The sequence below is a fragment of the Melanotaenia boesemani genome, chromosome 20 (genome assembly GCF_017639745.1).
Source record: "Melanotaenia boesemani isolate fMelBoe1 chromosome 20, fMelBoe1.pri, whole genome shotgun sequence".
NCBI classification, from domain to species: Eukaryota; Metazoa; Chordata; class Actinopteri; order Atheriniformes; family Melanotaeniidae; genus Melanotaenia; species Melanotaenia boesemani.
Window position 1 is genome coordinate 6692435 of NC_055701.1, and position 18705 is coordinate 6711139.

Below are 18705 nucleotides of genomic sequence, written 5' to 3' on the forward strand. Positions count from 1 at the left end.
AGAGCTCTCCATTTATATGCGAGGCAGGAAGTCGCAACGGTGCCAAACTTTTACAAAATCTTAGATCCGACTTGTGCAACTTCTAAAGTATGCAGACAAACGCAAAGAACACAACGGCTGCATTAACGTGGCAACCCCACGTTGTTCTGCCAGGCATTCAGTCAAAACATGAAGGACTCGTTTCAGAATGTAAATACCATCAAATTAGTAAAGTTTGTTTTTTTAATACCTTTTTTTGTTCTGGTAATAAACAAACTTAAAAAAAAGATGTATTTAATGAAGGATTTAATCCTGCATATTTAGACATTTGTGTGTTCCTTATATAATGCCCTGAAAATATTTGTTTAACAGTAATTAACCCATAAAGGTGAACACATAATATATTTTATGTGAGAATGAAAAAATATCACAATAAAAACCTCACAAACATACAGATTTTCAGTTGGATGGAGTAGCTGCTGCCTGACAGTTTGTCTTGCAGGTCTTCATCCATTCGTTTGTAAAATGGCTGCATGAGCGTTTAATGTTTTGTAGTCTTTAAATTCTTAGCAGATGTACCAACTTACACCAAAATATCGTAACATCGTAATATCGATGTTGGAGACTGAAATGAGTGGCAATGCATCTAAATCTGATCTGCATGTTGTTGGGTAGCTTCTAAGATCATCAATTACTATTTCTTTGCATTGTTATGACATGTCCCCTGTGAGCTGATCATGGGAAGAATTTTTCTCTCTAGCAAGTTTTAACATAGTTTAGAGTGAGAAATTGGGACTTCCCAGGCATGGCGAACACAGCACGTTTAAAAAAGATTATTAAATTAATTAGTTTTTCCTATGTTGACAACTCCTGACAAAAATGCCTGACATTAAAAGGTGAATCAGACATATAACACACAATTTGACAGTTACCTTAGAAGTACGTCGCTCTGAACGTCCAAGGGAGCTGCGTCCTCTGGGCTCTCTTCTTCCCAGCGTGTCCATGCCTGATGGAGGCCCATTAGGAGGTAAACCGCTACCTCCTGCTCCTCCTCCACCTGCTCCTCCGCCTACCCCTCTTTTGCTCTTCAGGGTTTGCGTTCCGCTGCGACCCGCCCCGTTCAGGCTTCCCCGGGAGCTGCGGCTGAACTCTGAGGACCTGAAGTGGCGGTATGGCCGGGCCTTGAAGGTCGGCGTCGGGGAGGCGGAGCCGGCAGTGTAGCGGCTTAGCTTGATGTCAGTCTGCGTGGCCTTGATGTCGTCGATCATGGTGCTGAACTGGTGAATGAGACGTACCAGGGCCATATCAACACGCTGGCTGATGGCCTGGCAGGCGGTGGTGAAATCGCAGTGAAATGTGTTATAGTGGCGCCGGTTGAGGTCGTGGAAGGACAGTGGAGCTGCAGTCGGGCCCTGCGGTGCACTGGTCGACTTCTCGATCACCACGGCATTCACACTGAAGGTCTCGATCAGCAGTGCAGGCTTGAACTCAAGTGGAGGAAGGTTCACCATGCCTTGTCTGTGTGTACAGAGATACAGGCAGTATCAAACAGGCAGTTTATGCCTTTATTTAAATATGAGCCATGCAAAAACATAAGTAAAAATTTATTCCTTTAAGATTAGGATTGTTTTACCTCCTGGATCGCTTGTTTTTGCGCTCTTTAGATGTATCAGAGTCAACGATGTCTGCTCTGAGACAGTCTAGGTTGCCAGAAAAAGACAGATGCTCTCCAAAATACATCTTGTAACTGAGTGGAGTGGTATCTTGGGCCTGGATGCCTGTGTAGCTCAGTAAGGGTTTAAAAACAACCTGAAGGAGGACAAAAGTATAATAAGGAACAGATTTTATTAATGATTAACCTCTGAACCTATCAGACTAGAGTTAAAACGCATCTAATTGCTACATTCATCATGTTATTTATTCTTCACAAAATGATTCACTTGTTTAATATCAGCTGAAGAGGATGACTCATAAAGATGCAACACAGTTTCTCTCCATACATTTGTATGCTTATCAGTCAGCGTACAGCTTGTTGTATTTCTCTGCCTGCTTCTTTACCATCAACACAAATACAAAACCCTTATTAAAACAAAACAATTTAAAATCACATCTAAACACACATTTCAGGGAGCAGCAGATATGTGAATTGCTTGCCAAATGAAAAACACAACAACGGAACAAAGTTAATAAATCCAATTAGATATTTTGACAGCACCTGAGCATCAGCCAGCTGAACAGCAGCTGGACACTGGTTGCCCTCCTCAATGTCCACCATATCGTCCTGGCTTGTGCTGTGCTGGGAATGCTGGGAATGGTCCCCATCCAGGGTGTTCTGGTCGCTGGACAGCACTGTATTAAAGTCTGATGCCGAGGGGATAGTGGGAAGGTTACACATTCCACCTGAGGGGACACATTGTGGTGTTAAGGTGTGATATATTCTATAATGTGCATGCTTTTACAGTTACAGTGCTGGGTCACAGGTTTAATTACCTGTATTTATAGATATGTTTTCATATACTAGTTGATGGTGTTCACATTTCTTTTAGTACGTCTACTTATAGGTGCTCGCCATGATTGTCTGCTTTGTTTTAGGTTTCTTTACAAGTGTAACAGTTGGGTGTCGGGTTTCTCTGTTTTGCTTGTACAGATGTTGCTGTTGTTTTCTTTCTGTTGTATATTTGCCTCCTTTTTCTTTTCTTCACTCTTCTCTCTTTTCCTCATGCTGCCCTTTCCTTTGTTTAGCATTGTCAGGACCAGTATAAACACGTAACATAGCAATAAATAAAGTAAAATACAACACTCAAGCATCAAGGGAATCCACACATTCCCATTATATCCATAAAGCTCCCCTACCCTTCTTTTATGGTTTTGGACTGGAGTTTGTGAGCGCTGCAGAGACTTAACCACTCCAACTGCCCATAAAATATGTTAAAGGTAAATAACAGAGGTAGTTAAGGGAAAATTTACGCACATTTTATGCACATTTATTAACAAAAAAAGTAAATAGCCACTTCAGTTATTTGCGAGGAACTCAAACAGCTAATTTGCAGTGTTGTCACTGGCTAGCACCTTGGTGTGTATGACAGATAACTACTTTTATATTCAGAGGAAGGCAGTTTGTTACTTAGGAAGGACAAATGGGAAAAGATAGAGTAACAAAGGAATCGAAACAGCAGGACTAGGAGGAATTAGTGTTATTGCAGTACTGAGATGCTGTGATGCTCATAGTTTGATAGGTATTCATCAGAGGAAACATAACTTTGTTTCACCACTAAAACTGCAGGAGTGTAGCCTTCAGGGATCCCTGTGAGTCTTTAAAGCTTTCATCTCATTCCTGTAACACAACAAGCTACTGTATTACAAGACCACAAATCTATGGAGGGTCCTACATTGATTTTACAACTAAAAATTAAGATCCCTGGTGCTGGATTAGCAATCTATAACATCTGCATTAAAACTGGAAAAAAGTACGTTTATGTTTGTGATGTTTTTTCAGGACACTTCATGTACAGAGAGACTTAACTGGATTTGTAAGAGACAAATTGTCTCTTACAAATCAGTGATTGTGGACAAAGCCAGCCATTGTTAAATGGGACCTGGTCTCATCAAAACAATCATTTTAAGAATCTTTGCCAGCCCTAACAAGTGTTTCCCATTCAATACCAGATACTTAACACACACAATTACCTAAACCCACAAACTACAATATCATTTACAATTTTTACTACAAAAAAAAAAAAACATCTCATGCAGACGAAGGAAATTCTTACATACACATCTTGGGAACATCACACCTGTTCCCAAGTTTTCCCTGCAGCAGAGATGACTATCTCACTACTACAGCAACAAACTAACTAACAGCTAATTAGTTCAGCAACACCATCGCAACAACACTCAACAAAGCCTGACCTCCTTCTGGGCTGTTAACTGGTAGAGGTTGGTAGTGGTAGGTGTCGACAGCAAAATCCAGTGAGTCTATTAAAACAGCATAATGTGAAAATTTAACCTGAATTCTTCAGCTGTAAAAACCTAGTGTACTAGGAAGTGTAAAGTAGTTAGTAATGCCAACTGCATGAGGAAAAAAAAAAACATTTTAAACATACAGTATCTGTAATTCCCCACCCCCTTGCTGATACCAAATCCCTGGTGTCTCACCTGTCTGTAGGCTGTTGTGCTGGGAGCGGTTGACCGGGGACTCCTGGGCTGCACCTCCAGTCCGGCTGCCCACAGCGTTGGACATCCAGTTGTAAAAACTGACAGAAGAGGGCTCAGACAGGAGCGGGTGCTCGGTCAGCATGTCTGTCCCTATAACAGGTATAAGAATATTGCTTCGTGGTACAGACTATTAAAACTCAGCATCACACAGTGACCACACAGCCAGCCTTCATGATTAATAAAGCTGCAGATTTTTTCTGACCAATAAAGTTTTGTAACATAACTGACTTATTGGCTATTTTAACAACATTCTAAGACATGTATTAAACTAAGGAATGGGAAGGTCATGATTTGACAGGTGATAATTTATCATTAGGTAACATGGTATTTATGTCACTCAGCAGTCTGCTTTTGCTTAATGAGAACACCTTAGAGCTTAAAAAAAACATACATTTCTTATAATGCAAAATAAATAACCCTTAATCAAAATAATTAAAACAAAGCTAAATGAGCAAAAGTTAAAAAGAGATCATTCTGAAGCAATAAAAATTAAAGCATTTCCCTGTGGGATATGCATTTTCCCCCACTTTGTTTAGTTTAATTTTGTTCTTGTGTAGGCCTTGTGTAGAATTAGGGAAAAAAAACAAAACAAAACAAAACAACAAAAAAAAAACATAACATATACTAAAACAAAATGATTAAATAACAAATGAAGCTGAAGATGAATCATTTTGTATTATGATGGCACTGGACTAATTTTACTTGTTTTTAACTAGAACAGTTAAATTGATCATATTGTTAATCGGAGCTGAATATGAAGCTTCAATAGCTCAAAATAAGTCACACATAGGCATGCTTGACTTAAATCCAGCCCACAAAATAGACTGCAAAAAAAAAACAAAAACAAAATAAGGCTACTGCCTCTGAGGCACCTGCAGGCTATGAAAGAAATCGCTCTTTGTCTCATAATAATAATAATAGTAATAATATCAATAATAATAATAATAATAATATTTAAAATATATATATTTTTAAACATTTTATAACATTGTAGGGTACAGTGTGTAAGAATTTCTGTTATTTAGTAGTAAAGATTGGCAAAGAAATTACTTCATATACCAAGTACAGTTGTGATTGGATGGTAGCTGTCAGTGTCCAAAATTCTACCAGACAAACATGTTTTCATCTGTGAGTGGATGCAGTGGCCTCAGCTACAACTACTTCAAATTGTCTGTTATTTTTTTCTATGTGCCTTTTAACAACACAAAGAGTTGTTTGTCCATTCAGAGACACCGTAGTAAAAATGGTGGCACAAATATGTCAGCAGCCACGTATGTGGACCCAAAGCCCTACGCCCAAAGCAAATAAATCTAGCCTAATTTGTGAAATTTTTAATAATAATAATAATATATTTTATTTAAAGTGAAAGTAAAATAAAGCAGTCTAAGTGCAAAATAAAGGAGCAAAATAAAAAAACGCAGCATTTCATGTCAGTTAATGTGGCATCAAACCATAACTGTTGTTTTGGTTAGCCAAGCTGTTTTACACTGTGGCTGCTGAATGATGGGGAATACAACATGATGAATTACACACAGCGGGAATGTGGTTGAGGATTTAGCATTACTGAACAGTAGAGGTCACTGTTGGAGCAAAAATGTTTATGATGAGTTTCTTCCAGAAGCTTCCACATCCTGCACTTAGCAGCAGTCTGTGTGTCTACCTGTGCGGGTGAGGGAGCTGCTCTTGGCTGCGGTGGCGGCTGACGGCTCGTTCCTCTGAGGCGTGCCCTCCAGCAAGTTGTGAAGACTCCGAAAGCTGCCTGTCAGGTTGCTCAGGAGACTCTCCTTCCTGGGGCTGTCTTTGGCTGGCAGGCCTGCACGGCTCACATGTGCGGGTGAGTCAGCTGCCGTGTCACCGCTGGTGTAACTCAGTGACTGGTAGGGATGGGAACCCTGGGTATGAAAAATGTGCATGTTGCTTAGTTATCCTCACGCCGTCTCATTTCTCACAAGTACTAGGTGGCATTTCATTTAAACGACAGGTGGGATAAATCGTGTCTAGCAACATTATGAGAATGGCTGACCTCAAAGTTTAGGGAATACTTTTCAGACAAAAGAGCTGAGTCGGCTCAGTAAAACCAGAGATGGCATCAACACACAGCACTTTAATTTGGCAGAGAACGAAAAGCATCACCGTGCCACTAAGTGTACGCTCTAATCCTTCTGGTTTGCCAAAGCTGGAGTCACCTTCATACCTCAATCTAGACAGCACTGCCTTTCTGCTGTGGGGTGTCTAGTTTCTTTAAGGAGGGACATAACAGTCATTTTAGCAGATCGGTTATGAGAGCTCCAACCTTCCTCTTTAAAATGCCAGGAAAAAAAAAAAAAAAAATGCTCATTTATAACAACTACAAATAACAGGTTGAATTCTTCTTTTCCCTCAACAGCCAAAAGAAGAAAAGTGAGAAAAGCAGCAAATGTTTCCATAAAAAAAAGATGAAGTTGATGACCTTTCAGGAGCCGGGTTTAAAAAAACTTTTGCCTGACAGGACAATTTACACACTCCAGCAAAGATAAAAGAGAATCTGATATCTCACCATATACTGTAATTCTACTTCTTTGGGAAAAATGAAATAACTCTTGCTAATAAATCCTGGTAACCTGACAGTATGCGATTCCAAAAGCAAGATTTATGGCTGCCTTAGAGGCAACCTTCCACAGCTATCTGTGTATCACAGCATGAGCAGGATGGATCTACTAAACCTGCATACTGCTATCTGTAAGTTGGTTTCATAAGATTTAGTATATACACATATCAAATAATGTCAGTAATGTAAATTTTCATGTGTCAGGTGGATTTATTAGATAAAAAAATGAAAATCAAAGATGTGGATAGATGGAATTTTGAGCTTGTACCTTTATTCTAAGTGCAGACTCGCTGTGTGTGTGGGACTTGGAAAGTTTCCTCATAATCTCCACTCCGCTGACGGGACCAGAGTTTGCTTCTTTAGGTGGGGGACGGCTGCATGCTCCCTCCAGCAACATGGTGTGTTCACTCACTGTGGCTTCACAATAATTAGATAACATAAAACTCCCAGAAAAAAAGTTTTGAAAACCATAATCCATCTCCACATGCAACATTTTATTTCTATACACCCAGTAAAGATTAAAAATTGCTAACACAAGGATGGCTCTTATATGAGCAAAAAACTGTATGTTCGCACCTGCATCAAATTCAAACTCAGCTCCATCAGCGCTGGTGTCACTCTGCAGTGCAGCTCCATTGTCCAGGCCTAGGATTGTGTCGCCTTGGATCTGCTGAGGCTCCTTGGGTTTGGTTAGCTGGTTGGGTTTCATTAGACCAATGGCCTTAAAACCTTGAGTTACAACAATGAATTTCATCCACTGTCTGGCCAAAGCTACCAGGCCCTTCTTCAGAGTCACCAGGGCTGGGACCCCATCATTCTGGGATGAAAAACATAAAAGAAATCACTGATTGAGCTTAGCAAAGAAGGCAGAGAAGCACTTATCACCAATTGTGTTTTTGCAACCATGCATCTAACCATGGTGGCCTCTTCTATGACAGAGTAGTCAGCTTGTTGCAGGTAGCGGTGAAGGATGTTGCAAAGCATACAAGAGGGATTCTCATGCAGGTAGCGAGCACGTTTCGTCACGCGGTTGTACTTGCTGCGAATCGGGATGTGGATGCTCTTTTTCTGTTAGGAAACAACCGAATTTAGTTAAAAATGCAAAAAGCACAAAAATGCATTGGCTATAGAAAGTTTGAGCAGAAAATTCTTTATGTGTAATTATATGTTTATTTCTAACAATATAGGCACTGCTTACTTCGAGAGCTTCTGTCATGATGCAGCCCATAACAGCACACAAGCGCAGTGTGCCCTCCATGTCCTGTTTACGGAGCGAAGATTTAAGCTGGTCAATGGGAACCAGCCAAGCTCCAATGGCTGGTGTGGCTGTGCTGAGCAGATTCAACTGCCTAAACACACAATAAAAGAAAAGGATATTATTTTACTCTGCTTTTTTTTTACTCTTGATCAACACACTTATTTTGCAGCATTAGTCACTGCTGCACCAGAGTGAGAATAAAGCTTAAAATTCAACATTATATTTGGAAGCATGGGCTCATTTATATACTTTAAGAGTTAATCATAGACTTGCTGTAAAAGTATGAACATTTTCTCCAATAAAATTTTAGTAATCAGTGCTGTCATACCTGGATATGGCCTGTGAAGGTGAGCGCACATTAGTGGGAGCAGCGAAACTGAACCAGATCTCTCTGATGGTCAGCTTCATGCTGCTGGAATCAGGTGGAGGAGGCATGAGAGGGAGGTCTTTCTTCAGGTCGTCAGATTCGACTCCTTCATCCTGCAGAAGCAGAATCAAACAGGATTTAGCAGAAAAGAACTGTTTGATTTCATCTGACAAGCTAATAACACAACTATAAATGGGGGTACCACTGTCCCACTGGTTTCTGCCCAGTCTCATCTTTTCGAGTCAAATGGATGCAGCTTTTCTCTGCTTTACTTATACCAATCTTCTGACTGACATTTTGAGCTTATGACAACACATCTGGAAACACCTGTCAGCTTCATGTTTCTGCCTGGCTGCTGATGCAAGACGACCACCATCATCTTCATTACAAAAAAAGGATGAAAATGTTGCTTCTTTGGTAAACAGTTATGTATGGCTGTTCGTCTCCTAGCGTCACTTTCCTGCTCAGCATTCTGCTGTTCACTGGCACCAGTTTTACAACTATTTTACCATGCAACAGTCTACGTAGTCTGTAATTTTGTGGCTCATCTTTAAAGATAACATACATTATATATATATATATATATATATATATATATATATATATTTGAAATCTCAATAGCTTTGCACAGTACTATATGTAAGCTGGCCTTGCAAAACCTAAAAGTAGAGGACAGTGAGTTCAACTTTGAAGCACTCAAATACCCAGAAAAAAACACAAAATCTTCTGGTTTAAGCTCATTACATACAGAACAAGAGTTCAAGGAGGGTTGGATGTGTCAGCCACTGCACAGCAGCACAGATATTTTTCTGTCTCTTACCTGGTCGTCTGAATCCGAGTTCTCGTTGGCATCTGAAGCAGGACTGACGGCATCGTGTGGCAAGTTTTCATCAGACACGTCAGTGCTGTAACCACTTCCTGTCTGAGAGCCGGTTGAGCCATTAGACTTGGACATTCCAGTCTTCCCTCCAGTATCCGAGCGACCCATCACACCAAACGCATTGTAAAGAATAGCTCCTGACTGACGGCCCCCTGCAACACAGTGTGGTAAATATTCAACTTAACACCTCCAGGATCAAAAAATCCCTTATCCTAAATGCAAATGCATGACCGCTTTTCAAAATGTCTGGACTGGTTTACCCTTGACGGTGAGGTTCTCTATGCCACATTCGAACATGATCCAGCCCCATTTTTCAACAGATGTGGAAGAACGACTCAAATCACTTGCTGCAGCCTGAGCATCGGTTTCATCAACTAATGAAAACTCTTCCATTTCTTCCAGGCCAAACAGCACTTTGGACTTCTCAAAAGGGATAGCTGTGATAGCACATGTGCCAATGTCTGCAGAGGGAGGAGAAACACTGCTGTCAGACAGCACCACATAAAACTTGTAGTTTTATAATTTTAATAAGAAAAAGAAACATTTCTACTCTATGTGTTCACACATAAATGATAAAATTCAAGTTGTAAATGAGCTAAAAGCTTAGACTTTGACCTGTGGAGTCCAGGCCTCGCAGCTGGCTGTGAATTCTGTGGATATTGAGCCTTGCAGCAATCTCTTTGCCTTTCTCGATGCCGGCGTTGGAGCGCAATGAGCCAGAAGACTGAGGCTGCATCTTTGTGGCTGATGCATACTTCTCCAACATGACTGAGGGTCGGCCATGCTCTGTGGTGTTTGGAGTCTCTTCTACAATACCCCTGAATGGAAAAGGAGGAAACTGTGTGTCCATGTCTGTACATGCCTATTCTTACATTTTAATTCTTATTCATTATTAATGACGTCTCACTGATATTACACAATGTGCTTTTTTTTTTTTTTTTTTGGAAAATGATTATTAGTTTTAAGGTACAAAAGAAATTTTCTTTTTAAATTGTATCAAAGTTGACATCTCTCAGAAATTACTTTCCTACAATCCCAAAACTGGGATAATCATCTAACACAACCACAAACAATAAGCTGTGGAGGCCTTACCTGTTCATTCTGAACTGGGTGGCAATCCTGTCAAAGCACAGCGCCACCAGAGACACATGTGTGACACACTTATTGGAGCAAGACGGTGACCCTTCCTCTACAGAGGCCTGCAGGAGGCAGAGGTTCACCTGCAGTAAAGACAAAAAAAAACAGACAACGAATCATTACTGAACTCTGTTGGAAGAACATGTTTAAAATGATTAAATAAAATAGCTTTAGGATTAATTCAAATAGTAAAATTCTGTATTTGGGACCACCTGACTTTTGGAATGTTTAATGCAACACCTAAACATTAGGCAGCTTGGTCAGAGCTAAATCTGAGAGCACTGTTGGCCTCTCATTACTCTGGGTCACGGGTCTGACCTTGGGAACTGAGACGTTGGCTTGAAGGCCTTTGATTTTCACGTTATCCGGTTTGATGGACAGCTCTGTCTGCCCGTGGGAGATGTTGAGCGAGCCAGGGGTTGTGCCCTCTGTCTTAGACAGCTTGTGCTCCTGCTTGCCTGCTTGGCTCTGTGTGGATCCACATCCAAAACAATGAGACATATATTAGCCAATGGGCAATTAATTAATCTTTGGTTCACTTTAAAACTAAAGCTGATTTGACTGAATCTTAAAAGTTTTTAAATAAAAACATATAATCTCGTTGTATTGCTCTGTTCTGTGAGGTTTCATACGTACAGACTCAGTGACTGTGGACTTGCTGATCTGATAGGCTTCATTCATAACTTTGCCATGCAGATCATCCAGGATGGCTGCTGGATGTCGGATACTAGCAAAGTGGACCATAGACTCAATGTACCTGAAAGAGATGGAATGCATTACGTACAAACATTAAATATTTCATTTTAGATATGTAGATGATATTTTGTCAAAGATCTGATCGGCTCTGCAGCCTTAGAGAACCACAGCATGCCAGTCTTTCAGACTAAAAAATAACAACACCAAAAGTAAAACCTAACAAGCTGCTGGAAGAGATTACTTTCTCAGCTAAATTAGAGTAAAGTGAGTGTTGAACTCTCTCTCTTTGAAATTTTTTTAGCTGAATAACTTGGCTTGTTTAATAGAGAAAAACTGGGAAAGTTACTGCACAGCTCACATGAGCAGGAATTTTTGGGCACACATAAGAAAAGAGATTGTTCTCTTTATGAAGAAAATTAAATATCTACTTCATATACTAAATATGCTGCTAAATTGTGAATAAAAATATGGTATATATGCAACTGAGAATGATTCCAATTTTTCCAAAACATCAAATCATGCTCCTTTGAGCTTCCTTTACTGATGCCAACAGGTACCACCGATGTATTCTATTCTATTCTACAGTCATTTAGCAGACGCTTTTATCCAAAGCGACTTACATTTGAGAGTAAGAACAACACAAGCATGAATTCAAACAAGATGGGACGTCATAATTAAGTGATAGTCAGACTGATTTGAGTCCAGTTGGACACAGGTGCTGTCATGTAGTGCTAGAGGCAGTGCATATAATTTTTTTTTTTTTTTTTAAAGTCATTTTGTTTAAATACAAGATCACGATTTCATCACACAATATCATCTTGGGCATAAGTGCACACAGCTTCTTCAGTATTTGGTTGAGCCAAAGAGCTGCACAAATCTTTCTAACTTATTTAGTTAAGCTAAATGTGGAAATGCTCCTTAAACAACTGAGTCTTTAGCTTGCTCTTAAAAGTGGATAAGGACTCTGAGGATCGGACAGAGTTTGGTAGATCATTCCACCACCTGGGAACAACAGAGGAGAAGAGTCTAGCTACTCATTTTGCGCTACGTTGTGGTGGGAGCACTGGGCGTCTTTCGCTGGCAGAGCGACTGAGTAGACTGATAGGCAAGGTCATGCGTGCAGAGCTCCCCCAAAATGTAATTCACACAAATTCAAAACTTGTCACACTGCAGTGCAAAAAAGGACTGACACCACCAGTATGGCAAACTTTCTGTTTTTCTTTCCCAACAGAGTCAGATCTATTCCCTGCAGCATGACCTAGGAGCCCCTCTGCCTCCAACTTGCTGCTCTGCCAAGATGTAGCAGCAGTGAGTAGTAGTAAGGTGAGCTGCTCTCTCTCTAGTGGCTGTTAATGTGCACCATTGTGCTCTAAACCCTGTTTAATTATTGGTTTTTGTCTTACAGACCTGATTGGCCAACCCAGACTCTATAAGGCCTGTGGGAGGTGTCCTGGGGGGGGGGGGGACCACCCATTCCTATGTTGCAGCTGCGTTATTTGGTTTCTTCTGCCTTTTGAGCAGTGAGTCTCTGGTTGTCCAATTTTCGGTTTTCTTCACATTTAATTTGGACTTTTGGTTTGGGGAGCAGCCCATATCCTACAGTCAGCTGCTTGGCTGGTTTGCAGTCTGCTTAACCTCTTTGTTTCTTTTGGCTGGCACTCCTTTCTCCTTTGTTTTTGTTTGGTTAAAATTAAACGTCTTTTGAAACGTTGGTGCTTGGTGGTGGCCTCGTATGTTATTGTCTCTTTTGTGTCGCACCATGTTTTCATTCAAGGACCGTAACAGTGGCCACAAGTTGATATGTAAATACATGGGCCGCTTTTAAGTTTCAATTTCAGACCTGTGTTATGATGATAAAAAACAAAGATATTTGAATGAGAGCAGCTTTATTGTGTTACTGCAGGGTAAGGGAGAAGCAAATGCAAAGCAGAATGCAAGCGCTGTTTATCTGACTCTGCATACGGGCAGCACTGCCACTCTGTACCCACCAGAGAGATCATCTATAAACTATATTGTGCTATAACAGCATCATCACCTGTAATTGCAAGTGTAATTTTTCAGCCTCAAGATGCTGTTGGGCAATAAATGTCTCCATGAATGTGCATAATAAACATTACTGTGCCTTCAAAATGTAAAAGTTAAGGATGGTATGTAGTGCTACTTTAAAAAGGTCAATTTAAAGGTGATATTCAGTTATTTTCATTTTAGTAATTTATTCATATTATGCATATACAGATGACAAGACACTAAATTCAAAGTTTAAATTAGATGTGATTTTTAGGCAGTGATCATGTTTTTCAGAAAACTGAGTCAAGACTCGATAAGGGGAGTTCATAAAGATACTGGCAGTGATCTCAAAATCTTTTCATTTCCCATCTCTTATTAAACATAAAATGACTCAGACATAAAAATTTCATTCGACTTCTTGTACTGGGTCATTACTTGGATACTGGCCAATTCAGCCTTTTAGCTTGTAAATTCCAGATAGCACAAGCCAAAAAAATTTAATAACATTTACAACCAAATGCTGACGTTCAATGCCAAATTTCAGATTCGCCCCACTAGACCATCAACAATGAGATCAGACCCTGAAACTCTGTCAGCAGAATTTGACATCCAAGATGCCGTGTGCTTAGGGATTAAACTGGCTTAAGTTCAAATCTTAGCCTTGGGCTAAAAATACCCTGAAACAATAAAAGTGCAGTGTGAGAAACGCTAAGGGAGATGTGGCCAAAACAAGTCAGGACACATAAAACACTCAAAAAAGACTGGTTGCTACCTGTCCAGGGATTCAGCCACAAGGGGTGTGAGAACCACATTGATGGCCCCTTTAACCTCCACAATGGCAGTGGTTCTGGTCTGGGTCAAAGGCTGCTCCAGTGTCCAATCATCTGTCATCGTGTCCTCATCCGTGTTCTCCATGGCCCTCTTATCCAAGGGAGTATAAGGTGTGCTGTAGTGGAAAAATCAGACGATTACATCAAAAACCCGGGAGAGGCTGCTTATCTGAAGAGGATGTAAGGCCCACTGTTGTAAAATCACTTTGAGCTGTCCCAAAATCAAACTTGAACAATGTTTTTATTTTTAAAGGAACACATTTACATAGAAGCTCCTGTTCTTAAGTCTTGCACTGCCACTGGATGGTAAATGTGTAAATAGGTTTGGCAATCAGGCCATGAACTCAACACACACTTTGCGTACTTTCCTGAATGCACATCTTGTTTGCACTGGACATCATATGTCAACCCTGAACTAAGTAAAAGCCATTAAATATTTTTGGGAATATTAGAATATCTAGAACAAGCAAACAGTAAATTCTTGTGGAATTCATGCTCAAAATTAGATTTTTAGCTTGTTAAGACTTTGTCGTAATTTTACAGCGTTGGGTGAAAAATGGTAGTCAAAACAGCATGTGCACCTTGCCAATTACTTTTTTTCTATTTTTAGGTTTTACAGCGTTATGGTAATGACTTTTTTTTTTACTACTGAATCTGTTTGATGACTTAAATTACATTTTTTGTGTTGCTTTAATACCTGTTGTTTTCTCCCATTAGTTGCAATCCTCTATCTAGAAGAGAGCTGGCTGAGAGGCCCTTCTTTATCACCTGCAATGTAGAAGCAAATGTGGTTGGTATGAATGATGAGTGCATATAATTTAACCTCTAACATTCTTACAGTGTGTATTAATTGAAGATTTACACAATGAGTGAGCTATAAATCTAGTTAAATGCATAACAAGTACTATAAAGTTGAAGTAAAACACCTTGAAGCTGGGGACTGACAGCTGGTCAAAAGAGGCGGAGCTCTCCTCACTGGTAGGCGTGTCCAGATCAAGAGGACGATGTAAAGAAGACTTAGAGGTCCGTTTATTGGTCGGCTGCTTGACAGACCAATTTGACACCTGGCAGAGGTCATGTAGAAAGATGACAAAATGAAAATATACCAGAAAAATTGTGCAAAATCTTCAGGCTTCATAAGTTACCAGTACAAAACTGGTCCAAGATTAGAGAAGGTACCTGATAGTGGGCTAGGTAGTTCTGGTAGCATGCCATGACGTGGGGCTGTCGAGTTACAGGACCTGGTTCGGCTGTCTTTTCAGCCTCCACTGAGCTCTCCTCCTCCATAGCTAGAGCTGAGACGAAGGATGCCTGAGATGTGTGGCTGGGTAATGGATGGGGCGGCAGTGGGGGAAGTGTTGGGGGTGGCGGCAGAGGACGGGGCTCAGTGATCAGCTCCCCATTAAGAACATAGGTAAGAGGACCTTCAACGCTGTGGTAGATGGAACTCCGGCTATTTAAAAAAAAATATATAGATATATATATATATAGTAAATCAATGCATTTTGAGCAGAGGGAACGGACCTTATGTGTAATTATAGCACCAATTCTCATAACAATCCCTTATTTTTTCTTATTTTGCTGTTTTTTGATTTAACAGTGATACACAAGATGCCATTTGTAGAATAAAATATGTTACCATAATTATGAAGATGACTCCCCATTTGTACATAACCATCTCATCAGAAGATTATAGTCCAATTTAAAGACTGAATGTACCAGAATTTTCTTCAGTTAAATGAAGACAAAACTAAAATAATAGTTTTGGGAGACAAGAAGAAAGATTAAAAGTCAGCACTGGGCTTCAAACTGTGATATTAAAAACAAACTACCAAGCCAGAAATGTGGGAGTATTCTCCTACTTTTATTTTTTAATTTGCACCTTGCTGTAATTCTTTAAATGTTTTATGGAAAGCACTTTGAGTTGTCTTGTACATAAAGCAAACAACAGAAATAAATCTGCGTGCCTGTAGTTTTATCCGCCTCATGTTTGCCATATGAAACTTCTTAATCAGACTAAATTGATTTCTTTGTTTTGGTTCAGGCTGTATCAGTCAAAGAGCATGCTGAAATAAATGCAAAAACAATTTATGATGAGGGGAAAAATGTAGCTGTACATCTAGAGTGAAATCCAATTTGCCAAACATTCCAGAAGTAAGTGGCAACCCGCAGAACAAACATCTCATTTGCTTCAACACGTCTACATCACGTCTGTGCATGCATGTACGATCCAATCAAAGAAATAAATTAAAGCTGTAATGTGTTCAGCCTCAGAGAAACTTATTTTGACAATGAAATTCGTGATTTGTCGAGCACGGTGTTCCATCAAGACATTTTACAACCACTTGTGCAGCTAATCAGTTCCTATTATTTCCTTTCCTTCTGTGCTGAAGTCCTTTTTAAAAGGTTTCTGCTGTATTTGCTTCAACCTCAGGCAACCTATTTAATCTGAAGTCAAAACAAACTTTACTTCTCTATTTGTCGTTTAACTGTAATAATGCAGTTTAGTCAATTGTAAAAGATTAATTTTAAAATTTGATTATACCAATTTCTGTGCTCGTCACAATCTTAACACATAAATAATTAATTCTTCAGAATGGCTCCTTAATAATTTTTCTAAGGGGTAACACTTTGGGAAATCTGGAAAGGTCAGAATTTGACAGATCATTAATTCATCTGCAGTTACAGATGAAAAATAACGAGACTCTTTTGATGTTGCTGTGGGATGTCTTGAATCTACTATCACTTCAATCCCATCTCAGTCTTGTACTTTACCATCCGCTGACTCTTCTCTCAGAACTTCCAACTCTTTAAAAACTTTTCTAAGCTTCACCGAAGCGAAATATCCCAGATTTATTTTCTCAAATATCTGACCTGTAGTTCTCCATGTGATACGGAGGCTGCTGCGGCTGCTGCATCTGCTGCCTCCTCTTCTTCTTGCGGCCTGGGTACGTCCCCGGACCCTCGTCCGCACTGCTGATCGGCTCAAAGTCTTCCGCGGCAGAGAAGTAGGCCTCGCTGTCGGCCACTGACATGCTGGAGTCTGCTGAGCGGTACTGATGGAAAGTGTTTGAGTCCGCCGAAGGGGTGAAGGGAAAGGAGCCGTAGCTTCTCCGCTGACGAGGAGAATCCAGGACGTTCTCGTCGCTGCGGGAAACCTCGCTGCTGAACTGCACGCCTCCAGAGAGCACTGGAGGAGGTTTTTCAGTGAATACTGCAGCTGATAGGCTCTTGGTGCTGCCCAGCCGACTGGAGTGAACGGATGACTGCCGTTTAAGAGGGGAGCAGAGGGGTGAGCGCACTGTGGAGCGATCCTGGGAGCTGTTGGGTGAGACTGGAGAGACCTCAGGGACTTCCCCCAGGGTTCTACAAGGTAAGAAGAGAAATATTTAACACTTAGAAGTTACTGCAGATTATCTGGACATTTAAATGATGAAATTTCAATAAAAGAGTAACTACAACCAGGCTGAGAATCCTAATTGTATTCTTATTATTTATTATGATGGAGGTCTTGCTCATTACTCACTCAACAGGGATTTTTCCATTCACGGGGAACAAGCGTTCCTCATGGCTTGGTGAGGGGGAATCTCTCTCTCCAGCCAGCAGGGGTAAGGCTGCACTGGAGGAGCTGTTTTCTTCTGAGGAAGAGGCAGAGCTGTGGGAGCGCTGGGGCACCTGGAGGCTGAGGTGTTGCTGTCCACGCCTCTCAGGCACCTCAGGCGGCAAACAGGGAGAATGTGTCCCTGTCTTCAGACCTACGACCCTCCCTGAGGTGACACGGATACAACAGACAAGCCTCATTTAGGTGTTTTGTAAACGTTATCAACTCTTGCTTGAGATGAATTTAATGAAACTGGCAGATGAAACTTTGATAAAATACTCAAGATCCTTAATATCTAGAACATGTGAATATGATTCGCTCCTACAAAGATGGCACATCTAAATGTTCCTTACAAGTATCTGTTGTTTTATAGGATTCTGAGTGTAAACCTGTCCTGTTACTGCACTGAACAAAATTTACCAAAAACCTCTTTAATGATGTTTATGATGGTTTTCAAGCATTACCTTTGGAATTATTGTGAGCAGGAAAAAAACACTCTCAATAATCCCATATTATTGATTCATTTTTAAGATTGCTGATTCTTAATTTGGTCCATGATCCATAAAAAACAAGAAAAAAAAGCCTTCAGGGGAGAATTGTTCCTACTGATTATAGGGAGAATCTGTTCAAATCCATACCATCCACTTTTGGAGTTTCCTTTGTGATGATCCACTCCCCAGGCTGCAGCAATGATTGGCCATAGCACATGTCTGACTCAGTGCTGGAAGAGGAGAATGCAGATGAGGAGGAGGGTGTCAGCTCCTCTAACTTGAAGAAGTCCAGGCCCATGTTGGTACCTCCAAAGAACCTGCATCCTCCCAGGCAGCCGCACCGGTTCCTGCTTCGCTTATTGCGAATGCTGGCGTCTTCCGGCCACAGGAACCAAAGTCTGCAAAGGGGAGGGAACGCAGAAGGAATGAATGTGAGTTTGAGAGTTAGGGTTGCTGCAAAAGGAGACTAACTTCAGGAACAAGTTGTGTTACGGACTAAAAGCCTGGCAAATATCCTTTAGAATCATCTGAGAACCATTCACTTAGTTCTGCTCAATTTCCAGACTGATTTCAGCACTGTGCTAGACACTAGTCATAAATATAAACACTTCATCTCTAGATCTCACATCAAACTAGCAATATGAAGCAACCTTTCCA

At 40.6% G+C, this 18705-nt stretch overlaps 1 protein-coding gene across 3 annotated transcripts in view; it reads right to left on the bottom strand.

Moving 5' to 3' along the window:
* Positions 1 to 18705, bottom strand: part of kiaa1109 (KIAA1109 ortholog) — an 81282-nt gene that overhangs the window by 38240 nt on the left and 24337 nt on the right. For all 3 annotated transcript variants that reach the window (XM_041972786.1, XM_041972784.1, XM_041972783.1), the window contains exons 26-48: positions 18196 to 18446; positions 17483 to 17723; positions 16831 to 17322; positions 15136 to 15409; positions 14883 to 15020; positions 14654 to 14724; positions 13899 to 14072; positions 11060 to 11180; positions 10742 to 10891; positions 10379 to 10506; positions 9902 to 10104; positions 9547 to 9747; positions 9227 to 9438; positions 8368 to 8519; positions 7980 to 8130; positions 7697 to 7849; positions 7358 to 7598; positions 7050 to 7198; positions 5855 to 6086; positions 4135 to 4284; positions 2195 to 2379; positions 1613 to 1788; positions 912 to 1497 (exon numbers count right to left, since the gene is read on the bottom strand). In XM_041972786.1, the coding sequence (XP_041828720.1) occupies positions 912 to 1497; positions 1613 to 1788; positions 2195 to 2379; positions 4135 to 4284; positions 5855 to 6086; positions 7050 to 7198; positions 7358 to 7598; positions 7697 to 7849; positions 7980 to 8130; positions 8368 to 8519; positions 9227 to 9438; positions 9547 to 9747; positions 9902 to 10104; positions 10379 to 10506; positions 10742 to 10891; positions 11060 to 11180; positions 13899 to 14072; positions 14654 to 14724; positions 14883 to 15020; positions 15136 to 15409; positions 16831 to 17322; positions 17483 to 17723; positions 18196 to 18446 (4831 nt within the window). The remainder of the gene's footprint in view (positions 1 to 911; positions 1498 to 1612; positions 1789 to 2194; positions 2380 to 4134; positions 4285 to 5854; positions 6087 to 7049; positions 7199 to 7357; positions 7599 to 7696; positions 7850 to 7979; positions 8131 to 8367; positions 8520 to 9226; positions 9439 to 9546; positions 9748 to 9901; positions 10105 to 10378; positions 10507 to 10741; positions 10892 to 11059; positions 11181 to 13898; positions 14073 to 14653; positions 14725 to 14882; positions 15021 to 15135; positions 15410 to 16830; positions 17323 to 17482; positions 17724 to 18195; positions 18447 to 18705) is intronic.